The sequence below is a fragment of the Petromyzon marinus genome, chromosome 53 (genome assembly GCF_048934315.1).
Source record: "Petromyzon marinus isolate PM22_M1 ecotype Great Lakes invasive population chromosome 53, UKy_Petmar_22M1.pri1.0, whole genome shotgun sequence".
Taxonomy (NCBI): Eukaryota; Metazoa; Chordata; class Hyperoartia; order Petromyzontiformes; family Petromyzontidae; genus Petromyzon; species Petromyzon marinus.
In genome coordinates, this window is record NC_133719.1 from 11,668,826 (window position 1) to 11,689,113 (window position 20,288).

Consider the following 20,288-nt stretch of genomic DNA (forward strand, 5'->3'; position numbering starts at 1 on the left):
GGAGAAACCCCCATGGGGAGAAACCCCCTGGGGAGAAACCCCCCTGGAGAGAAACCTCCCTGGGGAGAAACCCCCTGGGGAGAAACCCCCCGGAGAGAAACCCCCTGGGGAGAAACCCCCTGGAGAGAAACCCCCTGGAGAGAAACCCCCTGGAGAGAAACCCCCATGGGGAGAAACCCCCTGGAGAGAAACCCCCTGGAGAGAAACCCCCTGGAGAGAAACCCCCTGGAGAGAAACCCCCATGGGGAGAAACCCCCTGGGGAGAAACCCCCCTGGAGAGAAACCTCCCTGGGGAGAAACCCCCTGGGGAGAAACCCCCCGGAGAGAAACCCCCTGGGGAGAAACCCCCTGGAGAGAAACCCCCTGGAGAGAAACCCCCTGGAGAGAAACCCCCTGGGGAGAAACCCCCTGGAGAGAAACCCCCTGGAGAGAAACCCCCTGGAGAGAAACCCCCATGGGGAGAAACCCCCTGGGGAGAAACCCCCTGGGGAGAAACCCCCTGGAGAGAAACCCCCTGGGGAGAAACCCCCTGGGGAGAAACCCCCATGGGGAGAAACCCCCTGGGGAGAAACCCCCTGGGGAGAAACCCCCTGGGGAGAAACCCCCTGGGGAGAAACCCCCTGGGGAGTAACCCTCTGGGGAGAAACCCCCTGGAGAGAAACCCCCTGGGGAGAAACCCCCTGGGGAGTAACCCCCTGGAGAGAAACCCCCTGGGGAGAAACCCCCTGGGGAGAAACCCCCTGGGGAGTAACCCTCTGGGGAGAAACCCCCTGGAGAGAAACCCCCTGGGGAGAAACCCCCTGGGGAGTAACCCCCTGGAGAGAAACCCCCTGGGGAGAAACCCCCTGGGGAGTAACCCTCTGGGGAGAAACCCCCTGGGGAGAAACCCCCTGGGGAGTAACCCTCTGGGGAGAAACCCCCTGGGGAGAAACCCCCTGGGGAGTAACCCTCTGGGGAGTAACCCCCTGGAGAGAAACCCCCTGGGGAGAAACCCACTGGAGAGAAACCCATGACGCTCACACAAAGAGGTGCGAGGCCCTGGGCAGTGACGGAGGTTGTTCCGAACAGGCGGGAGCCGCGTTTACCAATCATCAGGCTCGTGCGGCGAGTGCCCAGACAAGCCGGCCCAACGTTGGGCCCGACGGTTCGGACCCCTTTGGCGCGACGTCGGCGCGACGTCGGCGCGACGTCGGCGCGACGTTGGCGCGACGTCGGCACGACGTCGGCGCGACGTCGGCACGTCCCGTCGTCGTCGCTTCCCCCTCGTCGGACTGCAGTCTTCACACCTCCTCCTCCTCCTCTCCCAGCAAACAAAGTCAGACTTCTCTCGTGTGAGTTCTCTCGATTTGCGTTTTTCTCTGCCGGTGTTTCAGTTCCGTCCCGACGGAGCCCTCCGCCCTCGCACATTTCCACACCGCTCGTGTCAGCAGATGCAAAGAATGATTATCTGTTGAGCTCACGAGACAAAGATCACCCCGCCTTCGCAGACTGGTGGGTCAGCTCGTGCTGTTGGCGAGCACCTATTGTGGCCGGCACGGCACACGAGCGGGTGGGTCGGTTTCCAGCTACCCACGCCCGGCCGCCTTTGTCTCCCCGGCTTGCGATGTTTACACACTGCACCTGGTACTCATTTGAGGCTGAGTCTACCTAGGGGAGGCCCAATGTCGATTCCGATATTAGTCGCTGGTGTTGGGGATGGTGGGGATCGAACCGGGGTCGGCGGCTTGGTAGCGCAGCGCGCTAACCGCCACGCCGCCTGTCACGTGAAACAACAGCCACCGTTCACCACCGAGGGGCGGTGACCTCACCACGGGGCTGGTGCCAGGCTCGGTGCACCTTGAGGCCACGTGCGGTGTTGACGGCTCACGCACGCAGACGGACCCTTTCGGGAGGGAGAGGTATTTTGCGTTTCAGTTTATATTTTTCTTCAAGCCCACGCATTTTTCAAGGCGCGCGTCATTTTTGTGCTGTTATATTTTTTTTTTACCCAAATTATTTTGTAGACATCTTTCGCCGGGGCAGGATTTTCTTTTAAAAAAAAATATATATTTTTGGGTCGTGTTTTTTTTTATTTTAAACTTACTTTATATTTACGGAATGGGACCAAAAAAAAAATTTTGATGTGAGGAAGAAGGAATGGGCCAGCTGATGGGCGGTGTAATTTACGCTCCAGGGATAAGAATGCGTTCCTACATTTACTGCCCATATTCGGGTTCTTAGGGAGATGGATGGCGTCTGGCCTGGCCGTCGCCAAGGCAACGGCCAAACACTAAGAGGGCTTGTAACCAGCTAACTACACTCAACTCTACCCCCCCCACCCCCGACTCTGCAATCGATTAATGTTCTCGATTCAATAAAAATTCCGATTATTTCGTTTTGTTCACGCAGTTATATATTTAAACCCCAATAACTTTCGAAGGCCTCCTTAATTGGCATGGGGCAGCCTTTCCCATTTTTGGGGGATATCAGGCCTGGTTCCGTGCCAAAGCCTCTGGCGTATCCATACGGTTGGGCAGGTCCTGTGTGTTCTCTGTTGGTGATGCTTATTCTCTCATTATTAAATGTAACGAATAAAATTCATTCTGCATGAATGTGATTTAACGTTAATGATCACACAATATTTTACAATTATTATTCCCCCAGTTGCTGAGCACGGGGCTCAAAAGGTCCACAAGGGCCAGTGGCCAGCAAACGAACAGCACCATGATAGTTGCGTGACGCGTTTTGACGGATTGAGCGAGGTTAACGTTTGTTGTTGAAAGAGGTCGGAGACCGGTGGGAAAAAGCACGGTGATGGTGGTGGTGTTGGTGGCGGCTGGAGAGGGCATTCCAAAGTGGGGGCAGTGCAAGGGAAGAAGCCGGTAGAAGTGTTGTGACCTCGTGAGTGAGTGAGTGTGTGAGTGTGGGTGCGGGTCGGTGAGTGATCGAGTGTTGCGAGTGGACGAATGGGCGAGTGGGTGGGTGAGCGAGCAAATTTGTGAGTGGGCGAGCGGGTGAATGGGTGAACGAGCGAGTGTCTTGTTGTGTCCTGCAGTGGTGGTGGTGGTTGTACGCAGTGCGGTGGCGGTTGTGGTTGTTGTGATTGAACACGGTGTTGGTGGTGGTGGTGCTGGTTGTGGTTGTTGTGATTGAACACGGTGTTGGTGGTGATGGTGGTTGTTGTGATTGAACACGGTGTTGGTGGTGCTGGTGGTGGTTGTTGTGATTGAACACGGTGGTGGTGGTGGTGGTTGTGGTTGTTGTGATTGAACACGGTGTTGGTGGTGGTTGTTGTGATTGAACACGGTGTTGGTGGTGGTGGTTGTGGTTGTTGTGATTGAACACGGTGTTGGTGGTGGTGGTGGTTGTGATTGAACACGGTGTTGGTGGTTGTTGTGATTGAACACGGTGTTGGTGGTGGTGGTTGTTGTGATTGAACACGGTGTTGGTGGTGGTGGTGGTTGTGGTTGTTGTGATTGAACACGGTGGTGTTGGTGCTGGTGGTGGTTGGGGCAACAGCGGGATGCAGCAGGAGAAGTAAATAATCTTGAGAGGTGCAGCCCGTCGCCCCTCCCCACGCTCTGCATTCAAACACCTGCGGCCCTCTCTCCTCTCTCTCTCTCTCCCCACGTAGACGGAGGTTGTTGCTGGCAAATCGCAGCCCTCATTCCATCGGAAATTTGAAGCGGGGGGTGAACAAATATATAAATATATAATGAAGGCAACTTGTCGGCAGTGACGAAGGTGTTTGTGTAAGTGATGAAAATCCCACCCCCCAAACCTCAGAGCCCCACTCAGCATTTCGTAAAAAGGAAGACGCGGTGAAACAGACGGGCGAAGCCAGTCCCGTACGCGAGCCTTTGGTTTCAGTCGGTCGCTGGTCGTGAGCGGGAATCGATTCGGGTTCCCGGGCTCGTAGCGCGGTGCAGCGCTGATCACTGCGCCAGCGCTTCCCTCGGTGAAGCAGCTACGCGCGTAGCCGCAAAAAGACAGAAGATCCCCCGTATAGCCTCCAACAGAGTGTTGGGGCAAGTGCCGTCGGCGAGTAGCGGCACCCACGGAGGCCGGCGCGGCACACCGAGGGTGTGGGTGGGTGGCCAGCACCACGCCCGGACGCCTTTGTCTCCCCAGTGCTGATGTCTATTTTACACACCGCACCAGGTACTCATTTAAGGCCGAGTCGACCTTGGGGCGAGAGGCCTATGACCGGTTCAGATAATCGTCACAGCTGTTTGTCGTGAGCGGAAATCGAATTCGGGCCACCGTGCACAGCGCACGCTAACCACTGTGCCACCGTTCAAATTATACAACCAAGGGCAAAGATCAACCCTATGTCCTTTACAAGCTTTTGGGGCAAGTGATGTTAGCGAGCACCTATGAAGGCCGGCACGGCACACGAGGGGGCGGGTGGCCAGCACCACGCTCGGCTCCTCAGTGGCGATGTTTACACACCGCACCAGGTACTCATTTGAGACTGAGTCGACCTAGGGGAGGCCCAGGACCGGTTCAGACATTAGTCACCGGTATTGGCCGTGTGCCGTAATCGAACTCGGATCGCCGGGTTTGTAGCGCAGCGCGCTGACCGCTACTCCACCGCTCCCCATTCACACACCTACACACACACACAATCGCTGACTACCCGCGCGCTCGCTCACTCCGGATCTCCGTCCCTGCTTCTGCAGCATCTCACGAGTGTTTACACGGAGTCTGTGTCAACACGGGACTCTCTCTCCACCCGCCACTCGGGCAGAGAGAGCCTAGGCAGCGCTCCAGATGATCTCTGGGCCGGGTTATTCATCATCTCGTGGCCAGGGCGGTGCGTGCGGTGCGTGTACGACCACCAACAACAACAGCCCCTGGCACCGACCACTTCATCGCCGTCTCGTGCGGACGGCGCCCACGGGGGTCCGAGCCGGTGGATTGAGTTACTCCGGTGGGGCGGCTGGCAACGAGCCACGGCATTGTCCATCGGCGTTCCTCGATCCACCACCAAAAATTTTATATTTCTCAACGCGGCGTGAATAGTTGTGTACGGTCGGTATCCGCTCCATCGTTTTTCAGAGCGCAAGGGATGTTGCTTAGCCGGGTGGTGGCGGCGGCGGTGGTTGCGGCCACGCCGCTGCACGCGGCCGGTTCTGATCCGGCAGCGGAGGCAAGGGCGAGGGTTGGTGGATCACACGCAGATGGTGCGAAACTCCCTTCTACCCGTGGGCGTCGAGGAGGAGCCGTGCCCTGTCTCGCCAGGAGAAGGCGGCACAGCAAAGTGTGGACTCCAGCTGTCCCGTCTGTACGGGATAGAGTGTTTCCCCTTCCCACCATGTGCACACTCATTAATTGGCCGATAACATCTTCATGTATATGGGGGACCGGCAGAGATTAGGTCATGGTTGGCGGCCAACGGAGGGGACGCACGCGAGGATACGTCCACGGCGGAGACGGAGCGACGGAGAAAGTGTGTGAGACAGACAGACAGACTGTGAGACAGTGTTTATATAGGCAGACACGTAGACACGTGTGTATACAGGGAGACACGCGTGTGTGTGTGTGTGTACAGGCAGACACACAGACTGGTTGTGAGACAGGACAGGCAGCCTTCTCGCCTCGCAGGAGCTCACCGCACCCCTGTGGGTGACATTTATTGCGGCTCTTTCTTGTCCCGGCTTCAAACGGAGCAGAGCAGCCAGCTTGGCACACCGTGCGGTGGTGATGGTGATGGTGGTGATGGTGGTGGTGATGGTGGTGGTGGTGATGGTGGTGGTGATGGTGGTGGTGATGGTGGTGATGGTGGTGGTGGTGGTGATGGTGGTGGTGGTGATGGTGGTGGTGGTGATGGTGGTGGTGATGGTGGTGGTGGTGATGGTGGTGGTGATGGTGGTGGTTGTGGTGGTGGTGGTGGTGGTGATGGTGGTGGTGATGGTGGTGGTGGTGGTGATGGTGGTGGTGATGGTGGTGGTGATGGTGGTGGTGATGGTGGTGATGGTGGTGGTGGTGATGGTGGTGATGGTGGTGATGGTGGTGGTGATGGTGGTGATGGTGGTGGTGATGGTGGTGGAGATGGTAAAGGTGCTAATGGTAATAATGATGGTGATGGTTGTGGTAGCTGCCTGCATAGGTGCTCGCTAGCAGCACCACCAGTCAATTAAAGGGCTCTACGGGGGATCTTTGTCTTTGGTGATGGTGGCGGAGTGAAGAAGACAAGCTTTTGATGCCTGTCAGTGGCAGTGACGGCGGCATGGGGAAGGTCTTCATCCAGCAGTGGAGTGATCACGGCTGATGGTGATTGTTCGTTACCCTACCCTGCTCAACACCCCACGTGTCTCACTCATCGTCACAATCTCAATTGTGTTAACTACCTCGCCTGGTGTGCAGGAGGTCGTGGGTTACATCCCGACACTGACGACGCCTGCTGCTGCTGCTGCTGTATAATTTGGAGTTTGCTTGTGCTCGACATCTGTTGAGCTATCATTCGTGATGGTCAAGTTGCTTCTGAAAAGGAGCACTTGTGTAGCTGAGTGGGCATCAGCTGGTAAAATACAAAACAGTTTAATCGCTTCGTAGGTGGGGTATCACTCGACATCAGAATCTTGATGTAGAGTGCAGGAGGAGGAATCGGATGAGCTATGAAGCTCTTTTTCACAGATGTCCAGTATGGGCGGGTCAGCAAAGGAGTGTAAAATGGTAAGCAGGTCACTAAATATAAAAATATATATAAAAGTAATAAATAATATCAGTCCAACGTGTCACGCTTGGGTAGCAAGGAGAACAACAACAACAGCAGCAGCAGCAGCAGCGGTATCAGACCACACCAAGACAACACCACACAACAACAGTAGCCCCTCGACACAATGGCACATTAAGGTTGCACTCTCGCTAAGACTCAGGTAGCATCGGAGAGTCCGTACCCTCTTGGTGCTTCTCGTGGTGGTGGTGGTGGTGGTGATGGTGGTGGCGGTGGTGCTGGCGGTGATGGTGGTGGCAGTGATGGTGGCGGCAGTGATGGTGGCGATGGTGGTGGCGGTGATGGTGATGATGGCGGTGGTGGCGATGATGGTGGTGGTGGCAGTGATGGTGGCGATGGTGGTGGCGATGGTGATGATGACGGTGGTGGCGGCGATGGTGGTGATGGTGGTGATGGTGGCGGTGATGGCGATGATGGCGGTGGTGGCGATGATGGTGGTGGTGGCAGTGATGGTGGCGATGGTGGTGGCGATGGTGGTGATGGTGATGATGGCGGTGGTGGCGATGATGGCGGTGGTGGCGGCGATGGTGGTGATGGTGGCGGTGGTGGTGGCAATGGTGGCGGTGGTGGTGGCGATGATGGTGGTGGTGGCAGTGATGGTGGCAATGGTGGTGGCGATGGTGGTGGTGGCGGTGGTGGCGATGGTGGTGGCGGTGGTGGTGGTAGCGGAGTCACAACACTGGGCTCTTTATTTGCCCGGTGCACAATTTGATCCTCGGCCATCGACTGCTCCCCCCCCCCCCCCCCCAGCATTTATTTATTTTGTATTATGCCGTCGAACAGAGCTCCCTTAAACTCGCCGTGCGAGCGATGCCGAGACGGATTATTTTTTTATTTCTCTCTCCTTTCCCCCGTCGCCGGGCCTCCTGCCGCAGGTGGGTCTCACGTTTCTGGACCTGGCTGGGGGGGGCGGCGGGAGCCGGGGGGGGTGGCGGGGGCCGGGGGGGTGAAGGGGGGGGTGAAGGGGGGGGGTGATGTGCGGGCGACGTGAACCCTGCCGGTTTGTTTTGGTCTCCGCACCGCGGGGGCGTTCCATCGATCGCCGTCCGTTCCTTCGCTCGTCGTCGTGCGCCGCGTTCCCCCCCACTTCTGAAGGATGCCTCCGTCTAGAAATAATAATAATAATAACGACGACGCCGCTGATGGTGATGATGGTGATGATGCCAACTCATAACGCCGCACCCAGGGCCTTCCGAAGAGGGGGGTGTGCGGGACCCCCCGGCGCCTTCGCTATGTCGAAGCGCGGGGCCCCCCAAAGCACGGGGCCCCCCAAAGCGCGGGGCCCAGGGCGTTCGCCCAGAGTCGCCGTGTGCCCGTCGAGAGAGAGAGAGACAGAGAGGACAACTCAAAGGCGCCAGGAGGAACCACAGACGAAGAGTAGCCACACCGTAAGGATCCGGCGCTACCAACAATTGTCCGAGCTCTGCGGTCCTCTACACATGAAGGTGGCGTCGGCCAACTGCTCGGTGTTTATATGTATTAGTTGTGAGCGCCTGGAAAGACAACCGCACGCGACCGTGCGAGGGGGAAACTCTTTTTCCCGTACAGACGGAACAGGTGGCGTCCGCACTTTGCCGTGCCGCCATCCCCTGGCGAGCCAGTCTCGCTGCTGCCTCCACGGCGCTCGATGAGACGCCACGTGATTATCTGCCGCCGCCGCTGCCGCCGCCGTGCGGCTGTCTCTGAGTGACGCGGCCCAGCGGTAGCGCGTTGGCCGCTTGTTGTAGGGGTTCCCGGTTCGAACCGGGCAGGCCGCCCCGCTCCTGTTTCCGCGGCTGCGTCGACTGTTATCAAAATCCCACACGCCGCCTGCAAGACTCGGTCACCGCGTGCCGGCGTCAGGCTCCTATTTGTTCCCAAAGTTGGGAAAAATTCCCGGGCTGGAGCCGTGGAACGCAGGGGCGTCTTTCTCCGTGGACGGCCATGCTCTCTCAGCACTTGCCCCAGCTGCCCATTGAGGCTATGAAGGGTGGGGGGGGACCCTTTGTCTTGACGCCGCGCTCCCTTCTCTCTCTCTCTCCGTGCGCCGGCATCGTCTTACACAGGAGCAGCGGCGGTGGCGTCGGAGGCGGCCGCCGCCGTGCCACCGCCGCCGCCGCCGTCGTCGCCGCCGCGGCTGCTGCTGCTGCCCACGCTCGCACAGGGGGCGCATTGTGAGCGGCGCGCACCGCCGGACGCACGCGGCGCGGAGACACGGGGTGGGGACACGGCGTCTTAGGCAGGTCGTGTTATAGACTAGTAGCCGAAGACGGCTCGGACAGGTCGCGTTGGACAGGACCATTCCGCGTCTCCGTTACGTTAGCCGGATTGACTGCTCGGGTATCGCCAGTTCGCATGTAGCAAGTCGCACTCTGACCTACTGCAGCCTCTGGAGGAGGTCCTACACCGTTAAGGAAGCCCTGCAACTTCTGGACGAGGGCCTACAACCTTGACAAGGTTCTTTGGAAGAGGTCTTACAATATTAGGGAGGCCTACGACCTCTGGAGGTGGAGGAGGCCTGCGACATCGAGGAGGTCCTACAACCGTGAGAATTTCCTCACGCCTTGAGATGGATCCACAACGTCTAGAAGAGGCCCTACAACATTGAGGAGGTCCTACACGCTTCAGCAGGTCCTCCAACATCTGGAGGAGGAAGAGGTCCTGTTACATTAGGGAGGTCCTGCACGGTTCAGGAGGTCCTCCAACATCTGGAGGAGGTCCTCCAGGTTTGAGACGGTCCAACGACGTTTTCGGAAAATTGTATTCGTCATCGTCATCGCCACCACGATGAGGAGCCTTCCTCGTCCCATCGAAATGTACAACCCGGTGAGTCCAGGCTTCGTGGCCGCGAGGGGCCGGGTGACGTTCACGCGCGGGATAGAGAGACCACAGAGACACCGCAAGTGTCTCTCTGTCTGCAGACACGTGGCACGTGTAGCACACGCGTGCATTCACGACAACAGCCGCAGCCGCCAATAGCCACCAAGTGGCGGCGGTGACGTCTCCACGCGGCTTGCGCCGGGCGAGGTGAGCGTGCCCGGGCGACCGTCGCCTGACGCTGTCTCTGCCCCCCACACCCCGCAGACGTTCACGGCGTGGTGCAACTCCCACCTCCGCAAGGCCGGCACGGCCATCGCCAACATCGAGGAGGACTTCCGGGATGGCCTGCGCCTCATGCTGCTGCTGGAGGTCATCTCCGGTGAGCCGCCTGGTCACTCCTCACGGGTCACCACTAGGGTCACCACGAGGCTCGCCGGTCAGGTCACCACTAGGGTCACCACTAGGGTCACCACGAGGGTCGCCACTTGGTCCTGATCATCATCATCGTGATCGTCGTCATCGCGATGATTGTCCTCGTGGCTGCCGTGGTGGTGCGTGCTGTGTGTGTGTGTGTAACCGTGGTGGTGCGTGCTGTGTGTGTGTGTGACTATGGTAGTGTGTGTTGTGTGTGTGTGATTGTGGTGGTGCATGCTGTGTGTGTGTGCATGGCCGTGACGGTGCGCGATGTGTGTGTGACTATGGTAGTGTGTGTTGTGTGTGTGACCGTGGTGGTGCGTGCTGTGTGTGACTATGGTAGTGTGTGTTGTGTGTGTGTGTGATTGTGGTGGTGCGTGCTGTGTGTGTGTGTGACCGTGGTGGTGCGTGCTGTGTGTGTGTGTGACTGTGGTAGTGTGTGTTGTGTGTGCGTGACCGTGGTGGTGCGTGCTGTGTGTGTGTGTGACTATGGTAGTGTGTGTTGTGTGTGTGTGACTATGGTAGTGTGTGTTGTGCGTGTGTGACTGTGGTAGTGTGTGTTGTGTGTGTGTGACTATGGTAGTGTGTGTGTGTGACTATGGTAGTGTGTGTGTGACCATGATGCTGTGTGTGTGTGTGTGACTATGGTGGTGCGTGCTGTGTGTGCGTGACCGTGGTGGTGCGTGCTGTGTGTTGTGTGTGTGTGACCGTGGTGGTGCGTGCTGTGTGTGTGTGTGACTATGGTAGTGTGTTGTGTGCGCATGGCCATGACGGTGCGTGCTGTGCGTCTGCAGGCGAGCGTCTGCCGAAGCCGGAGAAGGGGAAGATGCGCGTTCACAAGATCGCCAACGTCAACAAAGCGCTCAACTTCATCGCCAGCAAGGGCGTCCGCCTCGTCTCAATCGGAGCCGAGGGTAACAGTCGCCGTCATGGTCACCGCCGTTGTCACCATCGTCGTCGTAACGATAAAACGGATTGGCGATCGTCTCCTTCTGCTTCTGTCGCATGGAGCCAGCAGCAGCAGCGACGAGGGGCTAGATCGAGGTTAGATGACCAGCCATGAAGAAGGTCACCGGATGCCCGAGTGAACCTCTGTGAGCCAGTGAGTCTGTGAGCGTGTGAGGTGATCTGTTTTTGCGAGTGAGTCTGTGCGTGATTCTGTAAGTGTGTGAGTGAGTCTGTGCATGAGTGAGCGAGTGAGTCTGTGCGTGATTCTGTGTGTGAGTGAGTCTGTACGTGAGTGAGCGAGTGAGTCTATGCGTGAGTCTTGCGTGAGTGAGCGAGTGAGTCTATGCGTGATTCTGTAAGTGTGTGAGTGAGTCTGTGCATGAGTGAGCGAGTGAGTCTGTGCATGATTCTGTAAGTGTGTGAGTGAGTCTGTGCGTGATTCTGTAAGTGTGAGTGAGTCTGTGCGTGAGTGATTCTGTAAGTGTGTGAGCGAGTGAGTCTATGCGTGATTCTGTAAGTGTGTGAGTGAGGGAGCGAGTCTGTGCGTGATTCTGTAAGTGTGTGAGTGAGTCTGTGCGTGAGTTAGCGAGTGAGTCTGTGCGTGATTCTGTAAGTGTGTGAGTGAGTCTGTGCATGAGTGAGCGAGTGAGTCTATGCGTGATTCTGTAAGTGTGTGAGTGAGTCTGTGCATGAGTGAGCGAGTGAGTCTATGCGCGAGTGAGTCTATGCGTGATTCTGTAAGTGTGTGAGCGAGTCTGTGCGTGAGTGAGCGAGTGAGTCTGTGCGTGATTCTGTAAGTGTGTGAGTGAGTCTGTGCGTGATTCTGTAAGTGAGCGAGTGAGTCTGTGCGTGAGTGAGCGAGCGAGTCTGTGCGTGAGTGAGTGAGTGAGTCTGTGCGTGATTCTGTAAGTGTGTGAGCGAGTCTGTGCGTGAGTGAGCGAGTGAGTCTGTGCATGATTCTGTAAGTGTGTGAGTGAGTCTGTGCTTGCGTGAGTGAGTCTGTGCGTGATTCTTTAAGTGTGTGAATGAGTCTGAGCGAGTGAGCGAGTGAGTCTGTGCGTGAGTGAGCGAGTGAGTTTGCGTGATTCTGTAAGTGTGTGAGTGAGTCTGTGCGTGATTCTGTAAGTGTGTGAGTGAGTCTGTGCATGAGTTAGCGAGCGAGTCTGTGTGTGAGTGAGTGAGTCTATGCGTGATTCTGTAAGTGTGTGAGTGAGTCTGTGCGCGAGTGAGCGAGCGAGTCTGTGCGTGATTCAGTAAGTGTGTGAGTCTGTGCTTGAGTGAGCGAGTGATTCTGTAAGTGTGTGAGTGAGTCTGTGCATGAGTGAGCGAGTGAGTCTGTGCGTGATTCTGTAAGTGTGTGAGTCTGTGCGTGAGTGAGCGAGTGATTCTGTAAGTGTGTGAGTGAGTCTTGCGTGAGCGAGCGAGTCTGTGCGTGATTCTGTAAGTGTGTGAGTGAGTCTGTGCATGAGTGAGCGAGTGATTCTGTAAGTGTGTGAGTGAGTCTGTGCGCGAGCGAGCGAGTGATTCTGTAAGTGTGTGAGTGAGTCTGTGCGCGAGCGAGCGAGTGATTCTGTAAGTGTGTGAGTGAGTCTGTGCGTGAGTTAGCGAGCGAGTCTGTGCAGGGCCCCGTGGAAGAGACGCCAAAGCAGTTCCACGAAACGCGACTCCTTTTTGGCGCGAGGCCGCGGCCATCCATCATCGCCGGCCACGGCTTTTGAAGCCCGTAAAGGAATTAATATCGCCGGAGAGGGAGGAGGATGGTGGAGGAGGAGAGGAAGGAGGAAGCGGGGTGGCTGTGTGGGTGTATAAAAGGGAGGACTCATTATGGCGCGCCTCTAAACGGGGGGGCGAGAGGGGGAGGGGAGTTCAACATCTGCGCCAGAAAAATTACGGGAATTTTTGCGTCGTGAATTAATTTTTATATTTGTTTAAACGCGAAAATAATTGCGCGATAATTAATTTCGCGAGGTAAACATCAAAACGTCAGCGGCGGGGGGCGGGGGGCGGGGGGCAAACCCTCGCCGGCACGCAGAAGGCGGCGCTTGTGGGCCCCCCCCCGTGCCGGCCACAACGAGCACTCTCAACGAGCTACCCCCCCCCCCCCCCGTGCCGGCCACAACGAGCACTCTCAACGAGCTACCCCCCCCCCCCCCCGCTCGTGGGGCTCGCCGCCGCCACCGAAGCAGTGACACGCAGCAGTGACACGCAGCAGTGACACGCAGCAGTGACACGCAGCAGTGACACGCAGCAGTGACATGCAGCAGTGACACGCAGCAGTGACACGCAGCAGTGACACGCAGCAGTGACACGCCCCAGCGACACGCAGCAGTGACACGCAGCAGTGACACGCAGCAGTGACACGCAGCAGTGACACGCCCCAGCGACACGCAGCGGTGACACGCAGCAGCGACACGCAGCAGTGACACGCCCCAGTGACACGCAGCAGTGACACGCAGCAGTGACACGCCCCAGCAACACGCCCCAGCGACACGCAGCAGTGACACGCAGCAGTGACACGCAGCGGCGACACGCAGCAGCAACACGCCCCAGCGACACGCAGCAGTGACACGCCCCAGTGACACGCAGCAGTGACACGCAGCAGTGACACGCAGCAGTGACACGCCCCAGCGACACGCAGCAGTGACACGCCCCAGCGACACGCAGCAGTGACACGCCCTAGTGACACGCAGCAGTGACACGCAGCAGTGACACGCAGCAGTGACACGCCCCAGTGACACGCCCCAGCGACACGCAGCAGTGACACGCAGCAGTGACACGCAGCAGTGACACGCCCCAGTGACACGCCCCAGCGACACGCAGCAGTGACACGCAGCAGTGACACACAGCAGTGACACGCCCCAGCAACACGCAGCAGCGACACGCCCCAGCGACACGCAGCAGTGACACGCAGCAGTGACACGCCCCAGCAACACGCAGCAGTGACACGCAGCAGTGACACACAGCAGTGACACGCCCCAGCGACACGCAGCAGCGACACGCAGCAGTGACACGCCCTAGTGACACGCAGCAGTGACACGCAGCAGCGACACGCAGCAGTGACACGCAGCAGTGACACGCAGCAGTGACACGCCCTAGTGACACGCAGCAGTGACACGCAGCAGCGACACGCAGCAGTGACACGCAGCAGTGACACGCCGCAGCGACACGCAGCAGTGACACGCAGCAGCGACACGCAGCAGTGACATGCAGCAGTGACACGCAGCAGTGACATGCAGCAGTGACACGCAGCAGTGACACGCAGCAGTGACACGCCCTAGCGTCACGCAGCAGTGACACGCAGCAGTGACACGCCCCAGTGACACGCAGCAGTGACACGCAGCAGCGACACGCCCTAGCGACACGCAGCAGTGACACGCAGCAGTGACACCTGCACGTGCATTGTTGAGGGTCTTTGTGATGATTGCGACTTTTTATTTTCGCTCGCGTAAAGAACCCCCCCCCCAATCCAGGGGTGATACGCGCGGACACACGACACACACACGCACAACACACGCACACATGACGCGCACACGCACGCACACATGACGCGCACACGCACGCACACACGTGCATGACGCACACACGTGCATGACGCACACGCACGCACGCACACACGCATGACGCGCACACGCACACACACACGTGCATGACGCACACACGCACGCACGCATGACACGCACACGCACGCACGCACACACGTGCATGACGCACACACGCACACACACACGTGCATGACGCACACACGCACACACACACGTGCATGACGCACACACGCACACACACACGTGCATGACGCACACACACGTGCATGACGCACACACACGTGCATGACGCACACACGCACGCATGACGTGCGGTGCAGTTTTCTACGCGAGGCGTCCGCACCGCCCCTGTCGCTGTGCTCGTGGAATGTGGCGTCCGTGTCCAAGTGTCTTTGTGTACAAGGGGCCGTGTGTTCACCATGTGTGTGTGTTCACCGTGTGTGTGTGTGTTCACCATGTGTGTGTTCACCGTGTGTGTGTGTTCACCGTGTGTGTGTGTGTGTTCACCTTGTGTGTTCACCGTGTGTGTTCACCGTGTGTGTGTTCACCTTGTGTGTTCACCATGTGTGTGTGTTCACCGTGTGTGTGTTCACCGTGTGTGTGTGTTCACCATGCGTGTGTTCACCATGTGTGTGTGTTCACCATGTGTGTGTGTTCACCATGTGTGTGTGTTCACCGTGTGTGTGTGTTCACCGTGTGTGTGTGTTCACCATGTGTGTGTTCACCATGTGTGTGTTCACCGTGTGTGTGTGTTCACCATGTGTGTGTGTTCACCGTGTGTGTGTGTTCACCGTGTGTGTGTGTTCACCATGTGTGTGTGTGTGTGTGTTCACCGTGTGTGTGTGTTCACCGTGTGTGTGTGTTCACCGTGTGTGTGTGTTCACCGTGTGTGTGTGTTCACCGTGTGTGTTCACCGTGTGTGTGTGTTCACCATGTGTGTGTGTGTGTGTTCACCGTGTGTGTGTGTGTGTTTACCGTGTGTGTGTGTTCACCGTGTTTGTGTGTTCACCGTGTGTGTGTGTGTTCACCGTGTGTGTTCACCGTGTGTGTTCACCATGTGTGTGTGTTCACCGTGTGTGTGTGTTCACCATGTGTGTGTTCACCGTGTGTGTGTGTTCACCGTGTGTGTGTGTTCACCATGTGTGTGTGTGTTCACCGTGTGTGTTCACCATGTGTGTGTGTTCACCGTGTGTGTGTGTGTTCACCATGTGTGTGTGTTCACCGTGTGTGTGTGTTCACCGTGTGTGTGTGTGTTCACCGTGTGTGTGTGTGTTCACCGTGTGTGTGTGTGTTCACCGTGTGTGTGTGTGTTCACCGTGTGTGTGTGTTCACCGTGTGTGTGTGTTCACCGTGTGTGTGTTCACCGTGTGTGCGTGTTCACCGTGTGTGTGTGTGTGTTCACCGTGTGTGTGCGTGTTCACCGTGTGTGTGTGTGTTCACCGTGTGTGTGTGTTCACCGTGTGTGTGTGTTCACCGTGTGTGTGTTCACCGTGTGTGTGTGTGTTCACCCTGTGTGTTCACCGTGTGTGTGTGTTCACCGTGTGTGTGCGTGTTCACCGTGTGTGCGTGTTCACCATGTGTGTGTGTGTGTGTTCACCGTGTGTGTGTGTGTTCACCGTGTGTGTGTGTGTTCACCGTGTGTGTGTGTGTTCACCGTGTGTGTGTGTTCACCGTGTGTGTGTGTGTTCACCGTGTGTGTTCACCGTGTGTGTGTGTGTTCACCGTGTGTGTGTGTGTTCACCGTGTGTGCGTGTTCACCGTGTGTGTGCGTGTTCACCGGTGTCACGAGTGTCACCACTTGCGGCGCTACCACCCTGCCGCCCCATATAAAACTAAACAACAACAACCAACAACAACGTCGTCGTCCATTTTTGTTTTTGCCATGAAAAGTCTTCGGCCCTCCGTGAGCAGCTTTTCTCACTCGATCCGCCGGCACTTCTACATCGTGTCCCAGCGAAAGTGACCATCTGGTCGCGTGGCGGAAGGCAAAGTGACACGAATTTTGCCATTTAAACAACAACCCCAACTCCGCAGTTGAAAATTCATTTCTTTCGAGCTGCTTTTTGTTTTTAGTTTGTTGCCCTTCCCCCGCACCTCTCATTAGCACGGTTGGCTACGTACGGTGCGAAAGAAGTTCAACATGATGCGACATACATAGACACGTGCAGAAACAGACATGGGTGACCTTACAGTGCAGTGTGCTGGCTACGAATCCCTCGCGAGATCCACAAACTCTGAGCCCCCCCGCCCCGGCCCCCCGGTCGTTTGTGCCGAGCAGAGATCGTGGACGGGAACGTGAAGATGACCCTCGGGATGATCTGGACAATCATCCTGAGATTTGCTATCCAGGACATCTCCGTTGAAGGTACGAGGGGAGACACTGGGAGACACTGAGGGACACTGGGAGACACTGAGAGACACGGGGAGGCACTGGGAGACACTGAGAGACACGGGGAGGCACTGGGAGACACTGAGAGACAGGGGGAGGCACTGGGAGACACTGAGAGACACTGAGAGACACGGGGAGGCACTGGGAGACACTGGGAGACACTGAGAGACAGGGGGAGGCACTGAGAGACACGGGGAGGCACTGGGAGACACTGAGAGACACTGGGAGACACTGAGAGACACGGGGAGGCACTGAGAGACACTGGGAGACACTGAGAGACACTGGAAGACACTGAGAGACACTGGGAGGCACTGGGAGACACTGAGAGACACTGAGAGACAGGGGGAGGCACTGGGAGACACTGAGAGACACTGAGAGACACGGGGAGGCACTGGGAGACACTGGGAGACACTGAGAGACAGGGGGAGGCACTGGGAGACACTGGGAGACACTGAGAGACAGGGGGAGGCACTGGGAGACACTGAGAGACACTGAGAGACACGGGGAGGCACTGGGAGGCACTGGGAGACACTGAGAGACACTGGGAGACACTGAGAGACACGGGGAGGCACTGGGAGACACTGGGAGACACTGATAGACAGGGGGAGGCACTGGGAGACACTGAGAGACACGGGGAGGCACTGGGAGACACTGGGAGACACGGGGAGACACTGGGAGACACTGAGGGACACTGGGAGACACTGAGAGACACGGGGAGACACTGGGAGACACTGAGAGACACTGAGAGACACTGAGAGACACGGGGAGGCACTGGGAGACACTGGGAGACACTGAGAGACACGGGGAGGCACTGGGAGACACTGGGAGACACTGAGGGACACTGGGAGACACTGAGAGACACGGGGAGGCACTGGGAGACACTGGGAGACACGGGGAGACACTGGGAGACACTGGGAGACACCGGGAGACACGGGGAGGCACTGGGAGACACCGGGAGACACCGGGAGGCACTGGGAGGCACGGGGAAGGCACTGGGAGACACGGGGAGACACGGGGAGACACTGGGACATGGGAGTGTGACAGTGATAATGATGGTGATGTTGGTGATGGCAGTAATGATGATGATGGTGGTGATGATGATGGTGACTAATGGTGATGATGATTGTGATCGTGATGGTGATTATATTGATGATGGTAATGATGTTGACGATGATGGTGAGGATTGGCGATGATTATGAAGGTTAAAGGTTGATGGTGGTAATGGTGAGGATGGTGATTATGATGGTGATGATTATGGTGAAGGTTGATGGTGGTAATGGTAATGAGGATGGCGATGTGATGATGGTGGTGTAATGGTGAAGGTTGATGGTGGTAATGGTAATGAGGATGGCGATGTGATGATGGCGATGATTATGGTGGTGGTTGATGGTGGTAATGAGGATGGCGATGTGATGATGGTGATGATTATGGTGGTGGTTGATGGTGGTAATGGTAATGAGGATGGCGATGTGATGATGGTGTTGTGATGGTGGTGGTTGATGGTGGTAATGAGGATGGCGATGTGATGATGGTGATGATTATGGTGGTGGTTGATGGTGGTAATGGTAATGAGGATGGCGATGTGATGATGGTGTTGTCATGGTGGTGGTTGATGGTGGTAATGAGGATGGCGATGTGATGATGGTGTTGTGATGGTGGTGGTTGATGGTGGTAATGGTAATGAGGATGGCGATGTGATGATGGTGTTGTGATGGTGGTGGTTGATGGGGGTTGATGGTGGTAATGAGGATTGCGATGTGATGATGGTGATGATTATGGTGGTGGTTGATGGTGGTAATGGTAATGAGGATGGCGATGTGATGATGGTGTTGTGATGGTGGTGGTTGATGGTGGTAATGAGGATGGCGATGTGATGATGGTGATGATTATGGTGGTGGTTGATGGTGGTAATGGTAATGAGGATGGCGATGTGATGATGGTGTTGTGATGGTGGTGGTGTGATGGTGGTGGTTGATGGTGGTAATGATGATGGTGATGATTATGGTTCGTGCAGAGACGTCGGCTAAGGAGGGGCTGCTGCTTTGGTGCCAGCGCAAGACGGCACCCTACAAGAACGTCAACGTCCAGAACTTCCACCTCAGGTCCGTCGCCCACTCACCCGCTCGCCCACTCGCTCGCCCACTCTCCCACTCTCCATTGCTCGCCCACTCACCCGCTCGCCCACTCGCTCGCCCGCTCTCCCACTCTCCATTGCTCGCCCACTCACCCGCTCGCCCACTCGCTCGCCCGCTCTCCCACTCACCCTCTCCATTACTCGCCCACTCATGCACTCACTCGCTCACTCACCCAACCACTCACTCACCTTGTGACTCGGCCACCACTCACTCACTGGTGATGGTGACGATGTTGCCCGTGATGATGGTGATGGTCACGACGTTGTCTGTGGTGGTGATGGTGGTGATGACGGTAGTGACAGTGGTGGCGGTGTTGGTGATGGTGGTGTTTGTCTCTGTCTCTGTCCGCGTGGTGCCCAGCTGGAAGGACGGCCTCGCCTTCTGTGCCCTCATCCATCGGCATCGCCCTGAGCTCATCGACTTCGCCAAGCTCAGAAAGGTAGCGCGCTCACGTGTCTCCGCTCGCGTGTCTCCTCGTGTCTCCGCTCGCGTGTCTCCTCGTGTCTCCTCGTGTCTCCGCTAGCGTGTCTCCGCTAGCGTGTCTCCGCTAGCGTGTCTCCACTCACGTGTCTCCGCTCACGTGTCTCCGCTAGCGTGTCTCCGCTAGTGTCTCTCCGCTAGTGTGTCTCCTCGTGTCTCCTCGTGTCTCTGCTCACGTGTCTCCGCTAGCGTGTCTCCACTAGTGTGTCTTCTCGTGTCTCCTCGTGTCTCCTCGTGTCTCCGCTCATGTGTCTCCGCTAGCGTGTCTCCACTAGTGTGTCTCCTCGTGTCTCCTCGTGTCTCCTCGTGTCTCCTCGTGTCTCCGCTCGCGTGTCTCCGCTAGCGTGTCTCCACTAGTGTGTCTCCTCGTGTCTCCTCGTGTCTCCTCGTGTCTCCGCTCACGTGTCTCCGCTAGCGTGTCTCCACTAGTGTGTCTTCTCGTGTCTCCTCGTGTCTCCTCGTGTCTCCGCTAGCGTGTCTCCACTAGTGTGTCTTCTCATGTCTCCTCGTGTCTCCTCGTGTCTCCTCCTGTCTCCGCTCGCGTGTCTCCGCTAGCGTGTCTCCACTAGTGTGTCTTCTCATGTCTCCTCGTGTCTCCTCGTGTCTCCTCGTGTCTCCGCTCGCGTGTCTCCGCTAGCGTGTCTCCACTAGTGTGTCTCCTCGTGTCTCCTCGTGTCTCCTCGTGTCTCTGCTCACGTGTCTCCGCTAGCGTGTCTCCACTAGTGTCTTCTCATGTCTTCTCGTGTCTCCTCGTGTCTCCTCATGTCTCCTCGTGTCTCCGCTCACGTGTCTCCGCTAGCGTGTCTCCACTAGTGTGTCTTCTCATGTCTCCTCATGTCTCCTCGTGTCTCCTCGTGTCTCCA

At 57.2% G+C, this 20,288-nt stretch overlaps 1 protein-coding gene across 7 annotated transcripts in view; it reads left to right on the forward strand.

Moving 5' to 3' along the window:
• Window positions 1–20,288, forward strand: part of LOC116953988 (alpha-actinin-1-like) — a 97,018-nt gene that overhangs the window by 33,291 nt on the left and 43,439 nt on the right. For 6 of the 7 annotated variants that reach the window (XM_032974349.2, XM_032974354.2, XM_032974351.2 and 3 more), the window contains exons 3-7: window positions 9,782–9,896; window positions 10,726–10,845; window positions 16,700–16,786; window positions 18,825–18,912; window positions 19,306–19,384. In XM_032974349.2, coding sequence (XP_032830240.1) covers window positions 9,782–9,896; window positions 10,726–10,845; window positions 16,700–16,786; window positions 18,825–18,912; window positions 19,306–19,384 — 489 coding nt within the window. Of the gene's footprint in view, window positions 1–9,496; window positions 9,524–9,781; window positions 9,897–10,725; window positions 10,846–16,699; window positions 16,787–18,824; window positions 18,913–19,305; window positions 19,385–20,288 lie in introns of those variants that run through there. The other variant, XM_032974355.2, reaches the window with a different exon arrangement.